Source organism: Scyliorhinus torazame, chromosome 22, assembly GCF_047496885.1.
Source record: "Scyliorhinus torazame isolate Kashiwa2021f chromosome 22, sScyTor2.1, whole genome shotgun sequence".
Lineage (NCBI taxonomy): Eukaryota > Metazoa > Chordata > Chondrichthyes > Carcharhiniformes > Scyliorhinidae > Scyliorhinus > Scyliorhinus torazame.
The window spans coordinates 50,298,833-50,316,664 of NC_092728.1; the positions used below are offsets into that span (position 1 = coordinate 50,298,833).

General features: G+C 46.9%; 1 protein-coding gene across 3 annotated transcripts in view; it reads left to right on the top strand.

Annotated features, from left to right (window-relative positions):
- pnpla7b (patatin-like phospholipase domain containing 7b) overlaps nt 1–17,832 on the top strand; it is a 473,312-nt gene that overhangs the window by 364,085 nt on the left and 91,395 nt on the right. For all 3 annotated transcript variants that reach the window (XM_072488205.1, XM_072488203.1, XM_072488204.1), the window contains one exon: nt 3,255–3,411. In XM_072488205.1, the coding sequence (XP_072344306.1) occupies nt 3,255–3,411 (157 nt within the window). The remainder of the gene's footprint in view (nt 1–3,254; nt 3,412–17,832) is intronic.

Sequence of the window (17,832 nt, forward strand, 5' to 3'; positions counted from 1 at the left end):
TGTAGGGAGTGCGGAAAAGATTGCAAAAGGGGGAAATAAAGTATCAGGCTTGGGTGGAGAGATTGGCAGCCAATGAATGTGGCAGGGAGATCAAATCTTGTTGATTGGGGAAAGGGCTGAAATGTTGCTGCTCTGGAAGAGGGGAAAGTCTTGCTCAGCAGGTGGAGGAGGAGGATGCGAACTGTAACTTTGCATTGAGGGATGGCTGGGATCGGGGTTGACCAATGAGGGAAAGGGTGGGTGGTTATATCTCTTTCCTGTTTAATTAAGCGTTGTGAAAAGGATGACCAGTGGGACATGTAGGCTTTTGCTGCCTGTAGGAGTCACCGGTTTGAGCATGGAAGTACATATGCTGCCTTGCTAAGGAGACTGCGCCTGAGTGATTCACAGCAGCTGCCCAACTGTGATCCGCTGCCTCGGTGAAGGGTGACATCGAGCTGTGACGTCGTGCACTTTTCTTGATTCTACACTTTTTCCAAACGAGCCAAGTGGTTGAGGTTCTCAGCACCTCGTTTTCTCAGTGTCATTCTCCCAACATTGGAGAGGAAGCTGGAATTTTACTGGAATTACAGTCGATTGGATCAGCCTCCTGGGGTTAACACCCTGGGGTTTACCTCATTAATGTACATCATAGGCCTGTGGAGGCTGATGAAATCGAAACTGTCTATTAGTGTTCCTGTAGGCTCTGCATTGGCCAATCTTGATAGGTTATTGACTCTCACATCATTTGCTGGATCCCAATGTCTGTTTATATATAATTTAAAAGTCAGAACTGACGGTTTACCTATTTTAAGGTTTGTTATTAATGAACCTGCTGTTTGACTGTGGAGTGAGTGTATCTGCTGAGGTCACAACCTATGATGGATTGAAGCTACTAAATGTTCATTATGTTTTTAGTGTGTTTCATGGACCGTGTCACTGATGTGTAATTGGAATGAAATCTGGCATTTGTTCCTGGAAACCATAAACCACTCTCTTGGATCCCGTAATGACTGAAGTACAGAAAATGTTATCTTATTCTTAACCAATGACAGGTCATGATGGCACGACAGCAGTGCTGTTATCAATTTTACTTGTCTTCGTATCTCTTACTGATGTTGTGGCCCAGTGTGTTTAATTTTGCTCTGCTGCACTCGAGGGGTGCTGGTGTTTGTTTTACTCTCTGCTGCTTCATCCACCATCTGTCTTCATTCGTAAGACAGGATAGTGTTGGTCCTGGGAGCTGTGGCCATCTTGACATCACAATGGCCTGCAGCTACACCAGAGTTCATCGAGGCGGAGGGAGGGTCTCTTCTCCCCACATCCCTTAATGCTCGTAAGTGAATTTTGCTGAAGGCAAATTTCACACCTATAACTGAATCACGCCTACACTCCACGCAGACCTGGATGGGAGCATGGGCAGATAATGGTGTGCATAATTCAGTGCAGGAAAGAAAAGCTTGCATTTGTATAGCACCTATCATGGCTTTGGAAGGCCACAATGGGTTTGCCATCCAATGAAGTACTTTTGAAGTGTAGTCTCTTGTAGCGGAGCAAACACGGCAGCCAATCTGCGCGCAGCAGGGCCGAATGTAAACTCCGTCACGCACAAATCAAGATGCTGCAGCCTTCAATGCTGCCCCCCCCCCCCCCCCATCAGATTGTCCAGAGCCATCTCCACCCTCAAACCTGGCTACAAGCCCAGCTCCAATACTGAGAATGGCACATTTCTGCCGATTTGCACCTGTTTTAAGGCCCATGGAGGAGGCCCTGCAAATTGAAGCAGGCAGACCCTAGTGGGTGTCGTGTTGGGTGTTCCGATACACAAACGAACCAACACGGTTGTAGATGGTGCAACTCTGTTTTATTATTCTGTACAATAACAACTGTTAACTTCTGGCTGTGGTTCGTACTTCACCAGTTAACCTGTGGACCCAGCCCTAGCGCTATCTTAGAGAGGCACTCAGCACATGGTGTATGTCTGAGTGGCACGCTGTGAGCTCTGTGCTCTGAGCTATCTCCTAATGGAATGAACGGGAACTGTGGTGTTCCCTGTTTTATAGTGCGTGTGCTCTCACTGGTGATTGGCTGTGATGTTGTGTGTGTGGTGATTGGTCCGTCTACCTGTCCATCAGTGTGTGTGATTGCACCATGATATGTTAACATGGATATCATGACAGTGTGTACGTTTGAAAGTTCTTGCATATTAAAGAATATATATGGAAATTAACTAAACTAAGATACTAGTGTGCACCAGTGAAATGATTCAATATAAATTAAAAAATAATTTTCAGTGATTTTAAAATCCGATTGCTTAACATGTGGAGCATTGGACAGTTAATAAGAATGCTTATTTTTTGTGACAAAACTATTTTCATCTCTATTAGTAATGCCACTGTTAAATATATCAAGGAATAATCAATAATATTCTATTATGCTATGTGATTCTGTTAGTTCATAGATGATTTTATTTTAGGTGTGGTTATAGAAAAGCATTTTAGTGGGTATTGGAACAGGAACCTAACCAGTGTAATTTGTGGGTGATATTTTAGCTGTGCCTGAAACAGCAACTCTATCGCCAATTGGTCCCAGTGAAGTTCGTTGAGGGATAACTATTTGCAAAGTCATTGGGGAGGGGGGTGGGGATGGTGGCACAGAAGAGCTCCCCTGTTCATCTTGAAATAGTGCCCTGAAATATTTCATGTCCACTTGGAGGACAGACAGGGCCTTAGTTGCACATCTCACTCAAAGTTGGTACCTCCAATTGTGCAGCAGTCCCTCAGCACTGCAGTGGGGTATAATGGATTATGTGCTTATGACTCGAGTGGGAGATTCTGACACCTGAAACTATATAAGGCATTTTTATGGAGCATTCAGTGGTGCTCATATTTTTTATATCAAAGCTAGTTTGCTTATTTGGGAGGCATGTAACGCCACCTGCAGAAAATTATTTATGCGATTAAAGCATACAGAAACAGGCCATACAGTCCAACTTATCCTTGCTAGTGTTTATACTCCACAAGTCTTTCCCATTCCATCTACCTTATCTCCGTATTTCAGCATCTCTTTCTATTCCCCTTTCTCTCATCTACCCATCTAATTTTCTTTTGAAAGCAAATTGCCTCAACCTCTTCCTGTGGTAGCGAATTTCACATTCTGACTAATAATAATGAAGTCTGACTGCACCCCAAGGGAGGAATTACTGTTAGTCAGTGCTGGAAAATGCTGATCTATGTTCTGAGTTGTAACCAGGTGAACTGTACTTGTGTCTGCAGGGGCTGCTCTCAGGTGGGGATTATTCGAGCGATGCACGAGGCAGGCATCCCCATCGACTTGGTGGGCGGGACCTCGATTGGCTCTTTCATGGGGGCGCTTTATGCAGAGGAAAGGAATGCAAACCGCATGAGGAACAGAGCCCAACAGTGGGCAAAGGTAAGAGATTACCAAGGAAGATCACTTCAAGCGTTGCCTTGCGATAAGTAATAATAATAATATTTATTGTCTCAAGTAGGCTTACATTAACACTGCAATGAAGTTACTGTGAAAAGCCCCTAGTCGCCACATTCCGGTGCCTGTTCGGGTACACGGTGGGAGAATTCAGAATGTCCAATTCACCTAACAAGCACGTCTTTTGGGATTTGTGGAAGGAAACTGGAGCACCCGGAGGAAACCCATTCAGACACAGGGAGAATATGCAAACTCCACACAAACAGTGGCCCAAGCTGGGAATCAAACCTGGGACCCTGGCTCTATGAAGCTACAGTGCTAACCATTGTGCTGCTGCATTTAGAAGCTAACTTTAACCCTGAGATACCCTGTGTCTGCTGGTTGTTGCTGGCTGCAGGAAGTGTATGCTCTCTCAAGTAAAGTTTATTCTGTAAGTGGTGTGGCTCTATTTGGAAAGGTGATTAACAGCATAATGCAGTGGTGAAAAGATCTCATCTGGCATTGATTAATGAATCCTCTTCTGCGGCTGGATAATCATTACTCGTTGTTGCTTCTTGAATAACACATTTCTTGAATGGTAATCTTGTGAACGAAGAGTGGAGTGGGGTGGAATATTGTAGTTATTGGGGAGTCACAGAATCTTTTCCGCGCAGAAGAAGGACATTGCGTCTGCACAGGTTTTCTTTTCAGAAAGCAATCCAATTCCCTTTTGAATACCTCGATTGTTCCTGCCTCCACCACCCCTTCAGGAAGTTCGTTCCAGACGCCAACCACCCTCGAGGTGAAAAAATGTTTTCCTCGCATCATTTTTACTCCTCTTACCAATTATTTTCAATCTATGCCCTTTGGCCCTTGATGTACTTTTGAGAGGGAACAATTTCTCACTATTTACCCTGACCATGTCCCTCGGGATAAGCCTCCTCTCAGTCTTATTTTCTCCACGTTAAGCAGTCCCAACTTCGCTAATCTTCTCATAGCTACAGCTCTTCATCCCTGGATTGTGTGAATTCCTGTGAATCTCCTCTGTACTCTGTCCAATGCCTTCACGTTTTCACACAAACACCCAGAACTGGATGCAGTACTCCAGATGAGGCCTAACGAGTGTCTTATACAAGTTCAATATCACCCCCTTACTCTTGTACTCAATGACCCTATTAATAGTCTTAGTTAGATAATGCATGTTTTATTAATTGCTCTCTCAACATGCCCTGCCATCTTCAATGACTTCTGTACATATACACAGAGGTCCTGCAGCTCCTTTAGAGTTTTCCCTTTTATACTGTCACTCCATACTCTTCCTGTCAAAATGAATCACCTCACACTGCTCTGCATTGAACTTCATATGCCACTTGTCTGCCCAACCAGCAACATGTCTCTGTCGTTATGAAGTTCAAGACTGTCCTCATCTCAGTTGACGATGTTTCCAATCTTCATATCATCATTTGAAATTATGCCTTGAACACCACAGTCTAGGTCATTAATAATAATAATAATCTTTATTCGTGTCACAAGTAGGCTTACATTAACACTGCAATGAAGATACTGTGAAAAACCCCTAGTCGCCACGTTCTGGCGCCTGTTCGGGTACACTGAGGGAGAATTCAGAATGTCCAATTCACCTAACAAGCACGTCTTTCAGGACTTGTGGGAGGAAACCGGAGCACCCGGAGGAAACCCACGCAGACACTGGGAGAATGTGCAGACTCCGCACAGACAGGAAGAGCAAGAGCAAGGGTCCCAACTCTGACCCCTGGGGAACTCCAACACTCCAATCTGAAAAACAACCATTTAATATTACTGTTTCCTGTCACTCAGCCAATTTCTTATTCAAGTGCATACTTCCCTTTTTATTCCATGAGCTAGAATTTTGCTCACAAATCTGTTGTCTGGCACTGTATAAAATGCCTTTTGAAAATCCATATACACCACAACAACAACGTTGCCCTTGTCTACCCTCTCTGTTACCAGCTCAAAATGTTCCCAAGTTATTTAAACATGATTTTCCCTCAATGAATCCATGCTGGCTTTCCTTATTCTGCACTTTTCCAAGTGACTATTGATTTTGTTGCAAATTATAGTTTACATAAGTTTCCCTACCACTGAAGTCAAACTGACTAGTCTGTATCCTTGCCCCCCTTTTGAGCAATGTTGTTATTTTGGGGGATAATTCTGTCCTAGTTATTGGTGGTGTCAGGAAGGTAGCATCGCTTTTCCAGTGCTTTGCGATTGTTCTGTTTCTGATCAGACACTTGTCTAATGACTAATAATGAGGACTTACAGCAGTTCAAGAAGTCAGCTCACCACCGCCTTCTCATGGGCAATTAGGGATGGATAATAAATGCTGGTCTAGCCAGCGACGTCCACATTCCATGAACAAATACGTTTAAAAAAAAATAATTTGCACTAAAATTTCCTAGGGCTAATTGTTTTTGACCACAGGTTCCACGGTGCTGTTAAAAAATAAATTAGTGATTCTCACAGATCAAGTTAACGAAAATTCTCTCGAGTCAGTAAAGTTAATCAGAAAGCAATGCCTCATGTCTCTGTTGCTCTAGTTGTGTTGTTGCTAACTTTCGGTTGGCTCTTAATTTGGTTCTGTTTAATCACGTTTGCTCAAGAGTCGACAGTTATCTTTCGACACCGCCACAAGGTTCAGAACCAAATACTGATCAATGACTCGATACACCAGTTAGTAAGTTCAAAAGCATTTATTTACACAGTCAAATCTACTCATGCATAAACTCTACAAACTAAACTACCACTATTACTAAAGCCTATACTTAGCTTCGGGCGCCCACTCAGTCAGAGGAACAATGGCCGTTGCTCGGTTCTGAGGCTGCTGGGTTGAGCTGTTTACAGGGTAGCAACTAGGAGCGTCTATCTCGTAGCGTGCGTTGACTTGGAACTTACTTGGTCTGGTGCAGCTGCTAAGCAGGTCTCTCTCTTCGGAGAGAGCCAAAGCCAAAGGAGAGCGGTTCTCCCTTGGGGGATACCTTTTATACTAAAAAGGGCTTTACGTGCTTTTGGGGGGGGTCTTGAACGTGGCCTCAACTAATTGGGTCTTTCCCAATCATCTGTATCGATTTTCCTCCAATAGAGGGGTGGTTCTCTGATCGCTGGGCATGTCCTGGTGATTCAGTCTGCTTTGTCTTAGCTTCTTCGGGCACCAGGGAGTCTGCCTTAACATTGTGTATCTAAATATATCCCTTTTGTCCCCGGAGATGGCTCATTAGTATGTAGATTGTTTGGTAGTTTCTGTCCTGTCATAGAATCATAGAAGTTTACAGCATGGAAACAGGCCCTTCGGCCCAACCAGTCCATGCCGCCCAGTTTTTACCATTAAGCTAGTCCCAGTTGCCCGCACTTGGCCCATAACCCTCTATACCCATCTTACCCATGTAACCATCTAAATGCTTTTTGAAAGACACAATTGTACCCGCCTCTACTACTACCTCTGGCAGCCCATTCCAGACACTCACTACCCTCTGAGTGAAGAAATTGCCCCTCTGGGCCCTTCTGAATCTCTCCCCTCTCACCTTAAACCTATGCCCTCTAGTTTTAGACTCCCCTGCCTTTGGGAAAAGATGTTGACTATCTACCTTATCTATGCCCCTCATTATTTTATAGACCTCTATAAGATCACCCCTAAGCCTCCTACGCTCCAGGGAAAAAAGTCCCAGTCTATCCAGCCTCTCCTTATAACTCAAACCATCAAGTCCCGGCAACATCCTAGTAAATCTTTGTAAAACGTCTGAGAGTTTAAGGTTCTAATCAACAGACAGAGCTTGCATCTGCTTGTTTCTTAGCATTGTCCAATTTTCCCTGCATTCTTTGCAAGTGTCCATTTTGTAATTGGGACGTGGCCATCCCAGATGGCTACAGTGTTTACTCATTATTTAGTATGCAATGCCTAACAGTAATGTCTGTTTTCACTTGGGGATTGAACTGACTACAAGGTTGGCCAAATTGTTGCTACATTTAATATGTTACTGCTGATTAGCAACCCACTCAGCAGTTTGATAGCCATCTCACTCATTTTGCAAACCTGCAGGTTTTAAATAACCTTCTTGAAATATAAGTGCCAGATATCCACAATGATATCGTTTTGTAAATCTGCAACTTGTTAACATTTGGAAAATAAGATTGGGCAGGATTAGGGAGAGATGCCAAAACCTTCCATTCGTGGGTGTGTTGGCAGCTGTGGCTCGGTGTTAGCTCCCTCGTCTCTCAGGTTTTTCAAGACGTGTACTACTACCGAGCCAGCATCGAAGCTGACACTGCAGGGAAGTTTTGTGGGAGAGCTGTGCTGTTGGAAGTGTTGCCTTATGAATCAGACGTAAAACAAGGCACTGTCTCCCCCTTAAATGGACGTAACCACCACCTTAAACTTCCTTCACCAGTGCACAATTTGTGCTATTTGCAAGATGCATTGCAGCAACTTACAGATGTGACTTGAGTGTGACTGTCCTTGACATCAAGGCAGCATTTGACCAAGCCTGGCATCAAGGAGCCCGAGCGGAACAGAGCTGAATGGGAATTGGGGAAAATTCTCCACTGGTTGGAGTGGTATCTGGCAGCACAAGATGGCTGTGGTGGTTGGAGGTCAATCATCTCAGCCCCAAGTCATTGCTGCAGGACTTCCTCAGGGTCGTGTCCTAGTCCCAACCATCTTCAGCTGCTTCATCAATGTCATACCTTCCATCATAAGGTCAGAAATGGGATGTTCGCTGATGATTGCACCAATGTTCGGCACCATTCATGACTCTTCAGATACTGAAGCAGTCCATTTTCATATGTGGCAAGACGTGTACTACTACCAACAAGAGAATATCTAATTATCGTTTTATTATACTTCGATATTCCATGGTGTTAACATTGCTAACAACATCAGAGGTTACCGTTGACCAGAAACTGAATTGGACTAGCCATATAAAGTGTGGCTACAAGAACAGGTCAGAAGCTGGGAATACTGTGGCGAGTAATTCACCTCCTGACTCCCCAAAGCCTGTCCACCACCATCTACAAGGCACAAGCCAGGAGTGGAATGGAATGCTCTCCACTTGCCTGGATGAGTGCAGCTCCAGCAACATTTAAGATGCTCAACACCATCCAGGGCAAAGCTTCCTGCTCTATTCACATCCCATCCACCTCCTTTAAGCATTGTTTCCCTGTACCACCGATACAGTGGCAACAGTGTACATCACTGTCGAAGAGCGGAAGAGGTCTCATGGTGTCCTGATCAATATTGTACCCTTCAACCAACTTCACTAACAAAATCGATGACCTGATTATTTACTACACATACAGTTGCTGTCGGACCTCCTGAGTTTATCCGCCATTTTCTGTTTTTATGATCAGGTCTGGTGGCGTCTATGGAGAGGGTAAAATGACGATGATTCAGTTCAATGACCTTTAGTCCTGAAACGTTAACCCTGTTTCTCTCCCCACAAATGATGCCTGGCCTGATGAAGCCTCCAGTATTTTCTGTTCGAAATTCAGATTTCCAGCATTTGTAGTATTTTGTTTTTGTGTTACCTGATCATCAATTGATTAGTGTGCACAAGTTAGCTACTGTTTCAGGAGCAAGCCATTGAACCCTCAAACCGATTCAGCCATTCATTTAAATCATATCTGCTCTGCATCTTAACTCCTTCTATCCACCTTTGTTCTCTTACCTTCAATTATCCTGGTCTATCTCTAAATTTAAGATTGTGTCCCTTTGTTCTGGAGTCCCCCATAAGAGGAAGTACTTTTTCTCTATATCTACTCAAGACCTTTAACACCTCAATTGGATCATCGCTTAAACTTCTGAGTTCAAGGAAATATGTTCTGATCACAAAATTGAACCCTTTTCGTTCAGGTATTTAAGACCACAAAATATAGGAACAGAATTGGGCCATTCGGCCCATCAGGTTTGCTCCGCCATTCAATCATGGCTGATATGTTCCTCATCCCCATTCTTCCGCCTTCTCCCCGGATCCCCGTATTAATCAAGAACACCGTTCCTCGGGACTGCGCGGTGGCGCAATGGTTAGCATTGCTGTGTACAGCGCTGAGGACCCGGGTTCAATTCCGGGCCCTGGTCACTGTCCGTGTGGAGTTTTCACATTGTCCCCGTGTCTGCGTGGGTCCCACCTCCACAATCCAAAACGATGTGCAGGGTAGGTGGATTGGCCATGCTAAAATGCCCCTTAATTGGATAAAAATAATTGAGCATTCTAAATTTTTTAAAAAAGAACACCTTTCCTCTGTAGTCAAGTACCCTTCCCTCTGAGTCAGAAGGTTGTAGGTTGAAGCACTCCAGCAACTTGAGAATACACTGCACCCCCTGCAAGGCTGATATCGCCTCCCTGATATGTGGTGCCTGGAACTGAGCTGAATGGGGTCTTAACCGGAGCTTTATATAATTGGAGCATTGCATCCACCTCTTTGTATTCCAGCCCCCGTTAGTTAAAGGTCAACATTTAATTAACCTTTTGAATTATTTTTTGTCTCATGTCTACTCGCTTTTAGTGATTTCTGTACATGAACCGTGCATCTCTCTCACCTTCTGCACCGTTCCAGCTTTTCACCGTTTAGAAAATACTGTGATCTGGATCCAGAGTGGATGATCTCACACTTTGAAATCCACCCACCACAGATTCATTTATTCGCTTAAGCTATTAGTGGCCCTTTGTAGCTTTCTGCTTCTACATTACAGCAATCACAGCACTTCAAAGCACTTCAAAGCCTCTCCAACACCTCCATAGATGACCAAAATCAGTCCAGCGATAACATTGGCCAAATCATGGAGCCGAAAATTAGCACAAAACAGCACAAAATGAGGCCCTTCGGCCCAGTGTGTCTTTGCCGGACATCAAACACCTATCTATTCTAATACCATCTTCCAGCATTTGGTCCATAGCCTTGTAAGCTATGGCATTTCAAGTGTTCATCTAAATGCTTCTTAAATGTTGTGAGGGTTCCTGCCTCGACTGCCCTTTCAGCCAGTGAGTTCCAGATTCCCACCAGCCTCTGAGTGAAAAGGTGTTTCTTCAAATCCCCTCTAAATTTCCTGCTCTTTACCTTACATCTATGCCCCCTGGTTATTGACCCTTATTTGGTGGCCTGTAAACTGATGTGTTAGGCAGGTCGGTTCGGTGTGGACTGCACTTGATGCAGCGAAGCGAGAAACAGACCTCTAGCACTGTAGAAGATCCAACACGGTTTTATTGAACGAGAGAACTAACATATATATTTAACTGTGGGTCGACACTATACTGTACTGACTGGAGACCTTGTACTAGCCTGACCAGACTTACTAGCTACCGCATGGTGTTTGCACTGTGCTAGCTCATGGTCTCTGACTGTCTCAGTGGCTGGGTCCCGAGAGAGCGGGAAACCTAGTGCCCTCTAGCTTTATAGTGGTGGTGTCCTGTCTGGTGATTGGCTGTACTGTGCTGTGTGCTTACTGGTCATCCTGTATGTGAATCACTGCCTGTCTGCACTTCATTATGTACATGCGTGGATATTATGACATCTCCCCCCCCCCTTTTTTTAAATAAATACTAAGGTGTGGATGCTTATAAATATATATATGTGCCTGACGATATACAGAAAGATGTCTAAACGAATGTGTATACATAGGAAGGTTGTGACAGTGCAGATACATGCCAAACGAAACGATATGTACAGAGGTCCAATTGATGAAGTCATAAAAAATGTACAAAAGCTCAGTCTATAGATTTAGTCTTTGTGGTGGGCAACGAATTCTTGTTGATCGCCACAGAGGCGGATTAGGAGCCGCCTGCGCTTGGAAAGGCGGGATCTCTGGCATCGCAGTGGGTGCGTGGACCGGCAGGATTGCTGGTAGATCGGTGGCCTCGTGGTAGGGTACGTCCAGAGGAGGCATCGTAGGCGGTGGGGCACGTCGGTCAGGTAGCGGGCGTGGAACTCTTCGCAGTGCCCGTCTGCTGCGCCGTAGCAGGGGGCCATCAGCCATGCGGACAAGGAATGATCTTGGGGCCACTTGTTTGAGCACAACAGCTGTGGCTGACCAGCCGTCCTTAAGCAACTGTACGCGAACATGATCAGTTGGGGCCAACTCGTGCAGATCCGTGGCAGGGGCATTGTACGTGGCTTTCTGTTGGGCCCGTGACTGCTGCATTTTCTGTAAGACCATGAGGTGGTCAAGGTCTGGAACATGGATGGCTGGAACTGTGTTCCTCAGAGTGCGATTCATGAGCATCTGGGCTGGAGACAATCCAGTGGACAGTGGGGTTGTCCTGTATGCCAGCATCGCCAGGTTAAAATCGGAGGCTGAATCTGCAGCTTTGCACAGCAGCCGCTTTACAATGAGGACCCCTTTTTCGGCCTTCCCGTTTGACTGCAGGTAGTGGGGACTGGAGGTAATGTGACGGAAGTTGTAGGACTGTGCGAAGTCAGACCATTCCTGGCTGTAAAAGCAAGGACCGTTGTCGCTCATTACCGTGAGCGGTATCCCGTGCCTGGCGAATGTTTCTTTGCAGGCTTTGATTACCGCATTCGACGTGAGGTCAGGCAGTTTCACTACTTTTAGGTAACTGGAGAAGTAGTCGACCAGGAGTGCGTAGTCACGCCCCTTGGCGTGGAAAAGGTCTACACCGACTTTGGACCACGGAGAGGTCACAATCTCGTGCTGCTGCAACGTTTCTTTGGGTTGAGCTGGCTGAAACTTCTGACAGGTAGGACAATGGAGGACTATGTCGGCAATGTCCTGGCTGATGCCCGGCCAATAGACCGCCTCCCGTGCTCCGCATCGGCATTTTGTGACCCCAAGGTGACCCTCCTGGAGTTGGCCCAGCACCATAGCACGCATACTCTGAGGAATGACGATTCTGTCGAGTTTCAGAAGGATTCCCTCCACCACCGTCAGGTCGTGGACATTGAACTGGGGACATTGTCCCTTCTGCCAGCCATTGCTGAGGTGCTGCATCACGCGCTGCAGCAGAGGATCCTTTGCTGTCTCCTCACGAATTTCGACCACCCGTTCGTCGGAGGCCGGAAGGTTTGAGGCACACAACTGCACTTGGGCTTCTATGCTGCACTTGGGCTGCACTTGCTGAGCCTTTGGCTTTGATCTTTAAGTCATCTTTGTCTACAGGAATAGTGCCAGAAGACTGGAGGATAGCAAATGTTGTCCCCTTGTTCAAGAAGGGGAGTAGAGACAACCCCGGTAACTATAGACCAGTGAGCCTTACTTCTGTTGTGGGCAAAATCTTGGAAAGGTTTATAAGAGATAGGATGTATAATCATCTGGAAAGGAATAGTTTGATTAGAGATAGTCAACATGGTTTTATGAAGGGTAGGTCGTGCCTTACAAACCTTATTAAATCCTTTGAGAAGGTGAGCAAACAGGTGGATGAGGGTAAAACAGTTGATGTGGTGTATATGGATTTCAGTAAAGCGTTTGATAAGGTTCCGCACGGTAGGCTACTGCAGAAAAAACAGAGGCATGGGATTCAGGGTGATTTAGCAGTTTGGATCAGAAATTGGCTAGCTGGAAGAAGGTGGTGGTTGATGGGAAATGTTCAGACTGGAGTCCAGTTACTAGTGGTGTACCACAAGCATCTGTTTTGGGGCCACTGCTGTTTGTCATTTTTATAAATGACCTGGAGGATGGCGTAGAAGGATGGGTGAGTAAATTTGCAGATGACACTAAAGTCAGTGGAGTTGTGGACAGTGCAGAAGGATGTTACAGGTTACAGAGGGACATAGATAAGCTGCAGAGCTGGGCTGAGAGGTGGCAAATGGAGTTTAATGCAGAAAAGTGTGAGGTGATTCATTTTGGAAGGAATAACAGAAAGACAGAGTACTGGGCTAATGGTAAGATTCTTGGTAGTGTGGGTGAGCAGAGAGATCTCGGTGTCCATGTACATAGATCCCTGAAAGTTGCCACCCAGGTTGAGACGGTTGTTAAAAAGGCGTACGGTGTGTTCGCTTTTATTGGTAGAGGGATTGAGTTTCGGAGCCATGAGGTAATGTTGCAGCTGTACAAAACTCTGGTGCGGCCGCATTTGGAGTATTGCGTGCAATTCTGGTCGCCGCATTATAGGAAGAATGTTGCCTAGTATGGAGGGAAGATCTTATGAGGGAAGGCTGAGGGAGTTGAGGCTGTTTTTGTTAGAGAGAAGAAGGTTAAGAGGTGACTTAATTGAGGCATACAAGATGATAAGAGGATTAGATAGGGTGGACAGTGAGAGCCTTTTTCCTCGGATGGTGATGTCTAGCACGAGGGGACATAGCTTTAAATTGAGGGGAGATAGATATAGGACAGATGTCAGAGGTAGGTTCTTTACTCAGAGAGTAGTAAGGGCGTGGAATGCCCTGCCTGCAACAGTAGTGGACTCGCCAACACTAAAGGCATTCAAATGGTCATTGGATAGACATATGGACGATAAGGGAATAGTGTAGATGGGCTTTAGAGTGGTTTCACAGGTCGGCGCAACATCGAGGGCCGAAGGGCCTGTACTGCGCTGTAATGTTCTATGTGGCGGATTAAGTCACTTTGTTCATGCGATGTGGTAATGGACCTGGACAGGGCATCTGCAACGATCAGCTCTTTACCTGGCGTGTAGACCAGTTCGAAGTCGTAGCAGCGTAGCTTTAGAAGAATCTGCTGTAACCGAGGTGTCATGTCGTTTAAATCCTTCTGGATTATGTGGACTAGAGGCCGGTGGTCCGTCTCTACCGTGAATTTCGGCAGGCCATAAACATAGTCGTGGAACTTGACTATCCCTGTCAGGAGGCCCAGACACTCCTTCTCAATCTGAGCGTACAGTTACTCAGTGGGCGTCATGGCTCTGGAGGCATACGCCACTGGAGCCCAAGACGCGGAGTCATCCCGCTGAAGGAGCACCGCCCCAATGCCGTCCTGGCTTGCATCAGTTGATATCTTGGTTTCCTTGGTTGGGTCGAAGAACGCTAGGACCGGGGCTGTCGTGAGTTTTGCTTTCAGCTCGCGCCATTCCCCTTCATGCTTGGACACTGGAATTCCGTCGACTTTTTGACAAGGTGGCGGAGGGCCGTGGTGTGGGATGCCAGATTGGGAATGAATTTTGCGAGGAAGTTGACCATTCCGAGAAAGCGGAGGACCGCCTTTTTGTCCCCCGGGGACTTCATGGCGTTGATCGCCGAGACCTTGTTGGCATCTGGCCGTACGCCCTGCCGCGAGATGTGGTCACCTAGGAATTTGATCCCCGATTGACCAAATGAGCACTTGGCCCTGTTGAGCTGAAGACCATGTTCATGGATTCTTTGGAATACCTTTTTGAGGCGAGCGATATGTTCCTGGGGCGTTGTGGACCAGATAATGCCATCGTCAACGTACACTCTCACCCCCTCGATGCCCTCCATCATCTGTTCCATGATGCGATGAAATACTTCGGAGGCAGATATGATGCCAAAAGGCATCCGGTTGTAGCAGTAACGACCAAACGGGGTGTTGAACCTGCACAACTTGCAATTGGACGCGCCAGTCGTATTTGCCAAAAACCCTTGGAGGCGTCGAGCTTAGTAAAGAATTTGGCATCTCACTGGTCAACTCTTCTCGTTTTGGTATCGGGTGATGCTCCCTCATGATATTGCGGTTTCGATCCTTAGGGTCAATGCAAATGCGAAGCTCCCCTGACGGCTTCTTGACGCAGACCATGGAGCTGACCCAGTCTGTGGGCTCTGTAACCTTTGATATGGTGCCCTGGTCTTGTAGGTCCTGTAATTGCTTCTTCAGACGATCCTTGAGATGCGCCGGCACCCAGCGTGGTGCATGAATTACAGGGATGGCGTTTGGCTTGAGCAGGATTTTGTATTGGTATGGGAGCGTGCCCATTCCGTCAACGAGCGTGCCCATTCCGTCAACACGCTGTGGTACTGCGTGATGATGTCATCTATGTCGGCTTACCAAGTTTCCATCGGGTGAGGCCTTCGCCGGTGACGATGCCATGGTGTGGACGCATTGAACAAGGTTCAGGAGCTTGCAGGCATGAGCACCGAGCAGAGATGCTTTGTCAGGCCCAACGATTTCAAACCGCTGCGTTGCCTTGATCGCCTTATTGGATAGCCCCAGTTGACACGAGCCACTGGCAGCTATGGCGTTGCCATTGTCGTCAAGGAGCTGGCAGGCTGGTGGAAGAATGCTTGGTCTGGCGCGGTTGGTGTCGAGATCGGATTTCGAGATGAGGTTCGCCGATGCACCGGTGTCCAGTTTGAACCGGATGCGGGCCTTGTTAACTGTGAGGACAGCAGACCACTCGTCGTCGGGATCCACACTGAGGATCGAGAGGCGTTGCGTAGGTGTGGTGGAAGGCAGCGCATGTGTAGTTATGGTGCCCACCCGGTATGGGGACTTGAGGCACTCAGCATCAGGGTCTGTTGGGCTGTCGGGATCGTAATCTGGCATGCCTTGTTGTATTGAGCGGACAATTCTGCGTCACAGCTGGGATCGCAGGCTGCTGAGCGATAGAGCAGATCTGCAAAGGGCTGCGTAGTGGCAACGCTTGCCACACTGTAGACACCGGCATCCTTTTGTCGGACATTGCCGCTTGAAATGGGCGGAGCCACAATTCGGACACATCATGACGCCGACGTCAGCGCGTTCTGTGCGCCATCGCGTATGTGCAGTGCGGTCGGTCGACGTACGCACCTGCGCAGTCGGGCTCGTCGTCCACTCGGTCGTGGCGCACATGCGCAGGGACCCGGGAAAAACGCGCAAAATGGCCACTCTCCTCGATGCTCAGGCCCTGCATTTGTGCAATGGCCTGCACCCGTTCCACCTCGTGGGAGGGCAGCTTCGCAGTTTCTGCCGCCCTGATGTGGGAGTAACGATTCTTAGCATGCTCATGGACAACACGTGTCTCGATAGCGACAGAGAGGGTCAACTGTTTGACTTTCAGGAGTTGCTGCCGAAGGGAGACTAAGTGGACCCCGAAAACGATCTGATCCCGGATCATGGAATCAGCCGTCGAGTCATAGTTACATGACTGCGCTAGGATGCGGAGATGGGTCACGAAGGACTGAAAAGGCTCATCCTTACCCTGAAGCCTCTGCTGGAAAATGTACCGTTCAAAGCTCTCATTCACCCCAGTGTCGCAGTGGCTGTCAAACCTTAGCAGGACTGTTTTGAATTTTGTTTTGTCTTCGCCGTCAGCGAACGTGAGGGAGTTGTAGATGTGGATGGCGTGGTCCCCCGCAGTGGAGAGAAATAGCGCGATCTTCCTGGCATCCGATGCTGCTTCGAGGTCGGAGGCCTCAATGTACCAGAGGAACTTTTGCTTGAAAAGCTTCCAATTTGCGCCGAGGTTGCCGGAGATGCGGAGCTGCGGAGGAGGCTGGATGTTTTCCATGTCACTGGATGGCTGCTTGCTGGTCAATGCTGATTCACTCGAGGTAGGTCCGTCAATTTTCAGTATCACTCCATGGTACCATGATGTGTTAGGCAGGTCGGTTCGGTGTGGACTGCACTTGATGCAGCGGTGCGAGAAACAGACCTCTAACACTGTAGAAGATTCAAAACAGTTTTTTGAACGATAGAACTAACATACATATTTAACTGTGGGTCGACACTATACTGAACTGACTGGAGACCTTGTACTAGCCTGACCAGACTTACTAGCTACCGCATGGTGTTTGCACTGGCTAGCTCGTGGACTCTGACTGTCTCAGTGGCTGGGTCCCGAGAGAGCGGGAAACCTAGTGCCCTCTGGCTTTATAGTGGTGGTGTCCTGTCTGGTGATTGGCTGCACTGTGTTGTGTGCTTACTGGTCATCCTGTGTGTCAATCACTGCCTGTCTGCACTTCATTATATACATGCGTGGATATTATGACATAAACAACTCCAACCAATGCCTGCTGCCCTTTGCTCTTTCTTCGCTCCATCCAAACAGATTCCACACGTTGTTCTTCCGATCTGATCTCCTCCCTTACTACTGCACTGATCCCATCCCTTATTATCAACGTAACTCTACCTCCTTTCCTTCCTTTGTCTGTCCTTCCTAAACGTTGAATATTCAGTTCCCAGGCCTGGTCACCATGTAGCCATGTTTCCGTAATGGCAATTATATCACATCAACTTAACTCTATTTTTACCTTTAGATCATCTACCTTGTTATGAATGCTGCCCGCTTGCAGGGAGAGCACCCTTAACTTCGCCTTTTGACACCATTTTGCATTTGACGCATACTGAATGCTTCATTTTGTTTCTCCTGCATTCTAGTCCCACGACTACTCCCTGTTACCAACATCACTCCCTTCTAATTTGGGCCACCCTAATATACAAATCACCTTGGAATTTTCCTTTATTTTGCCCACAGTGTTTTTTCCTACCCCCTCTTCACTCTCCAAAATTCTTTTTTAAGTACCCCACCCTGCACTTTCTATGCTCCTCCTGTTTTA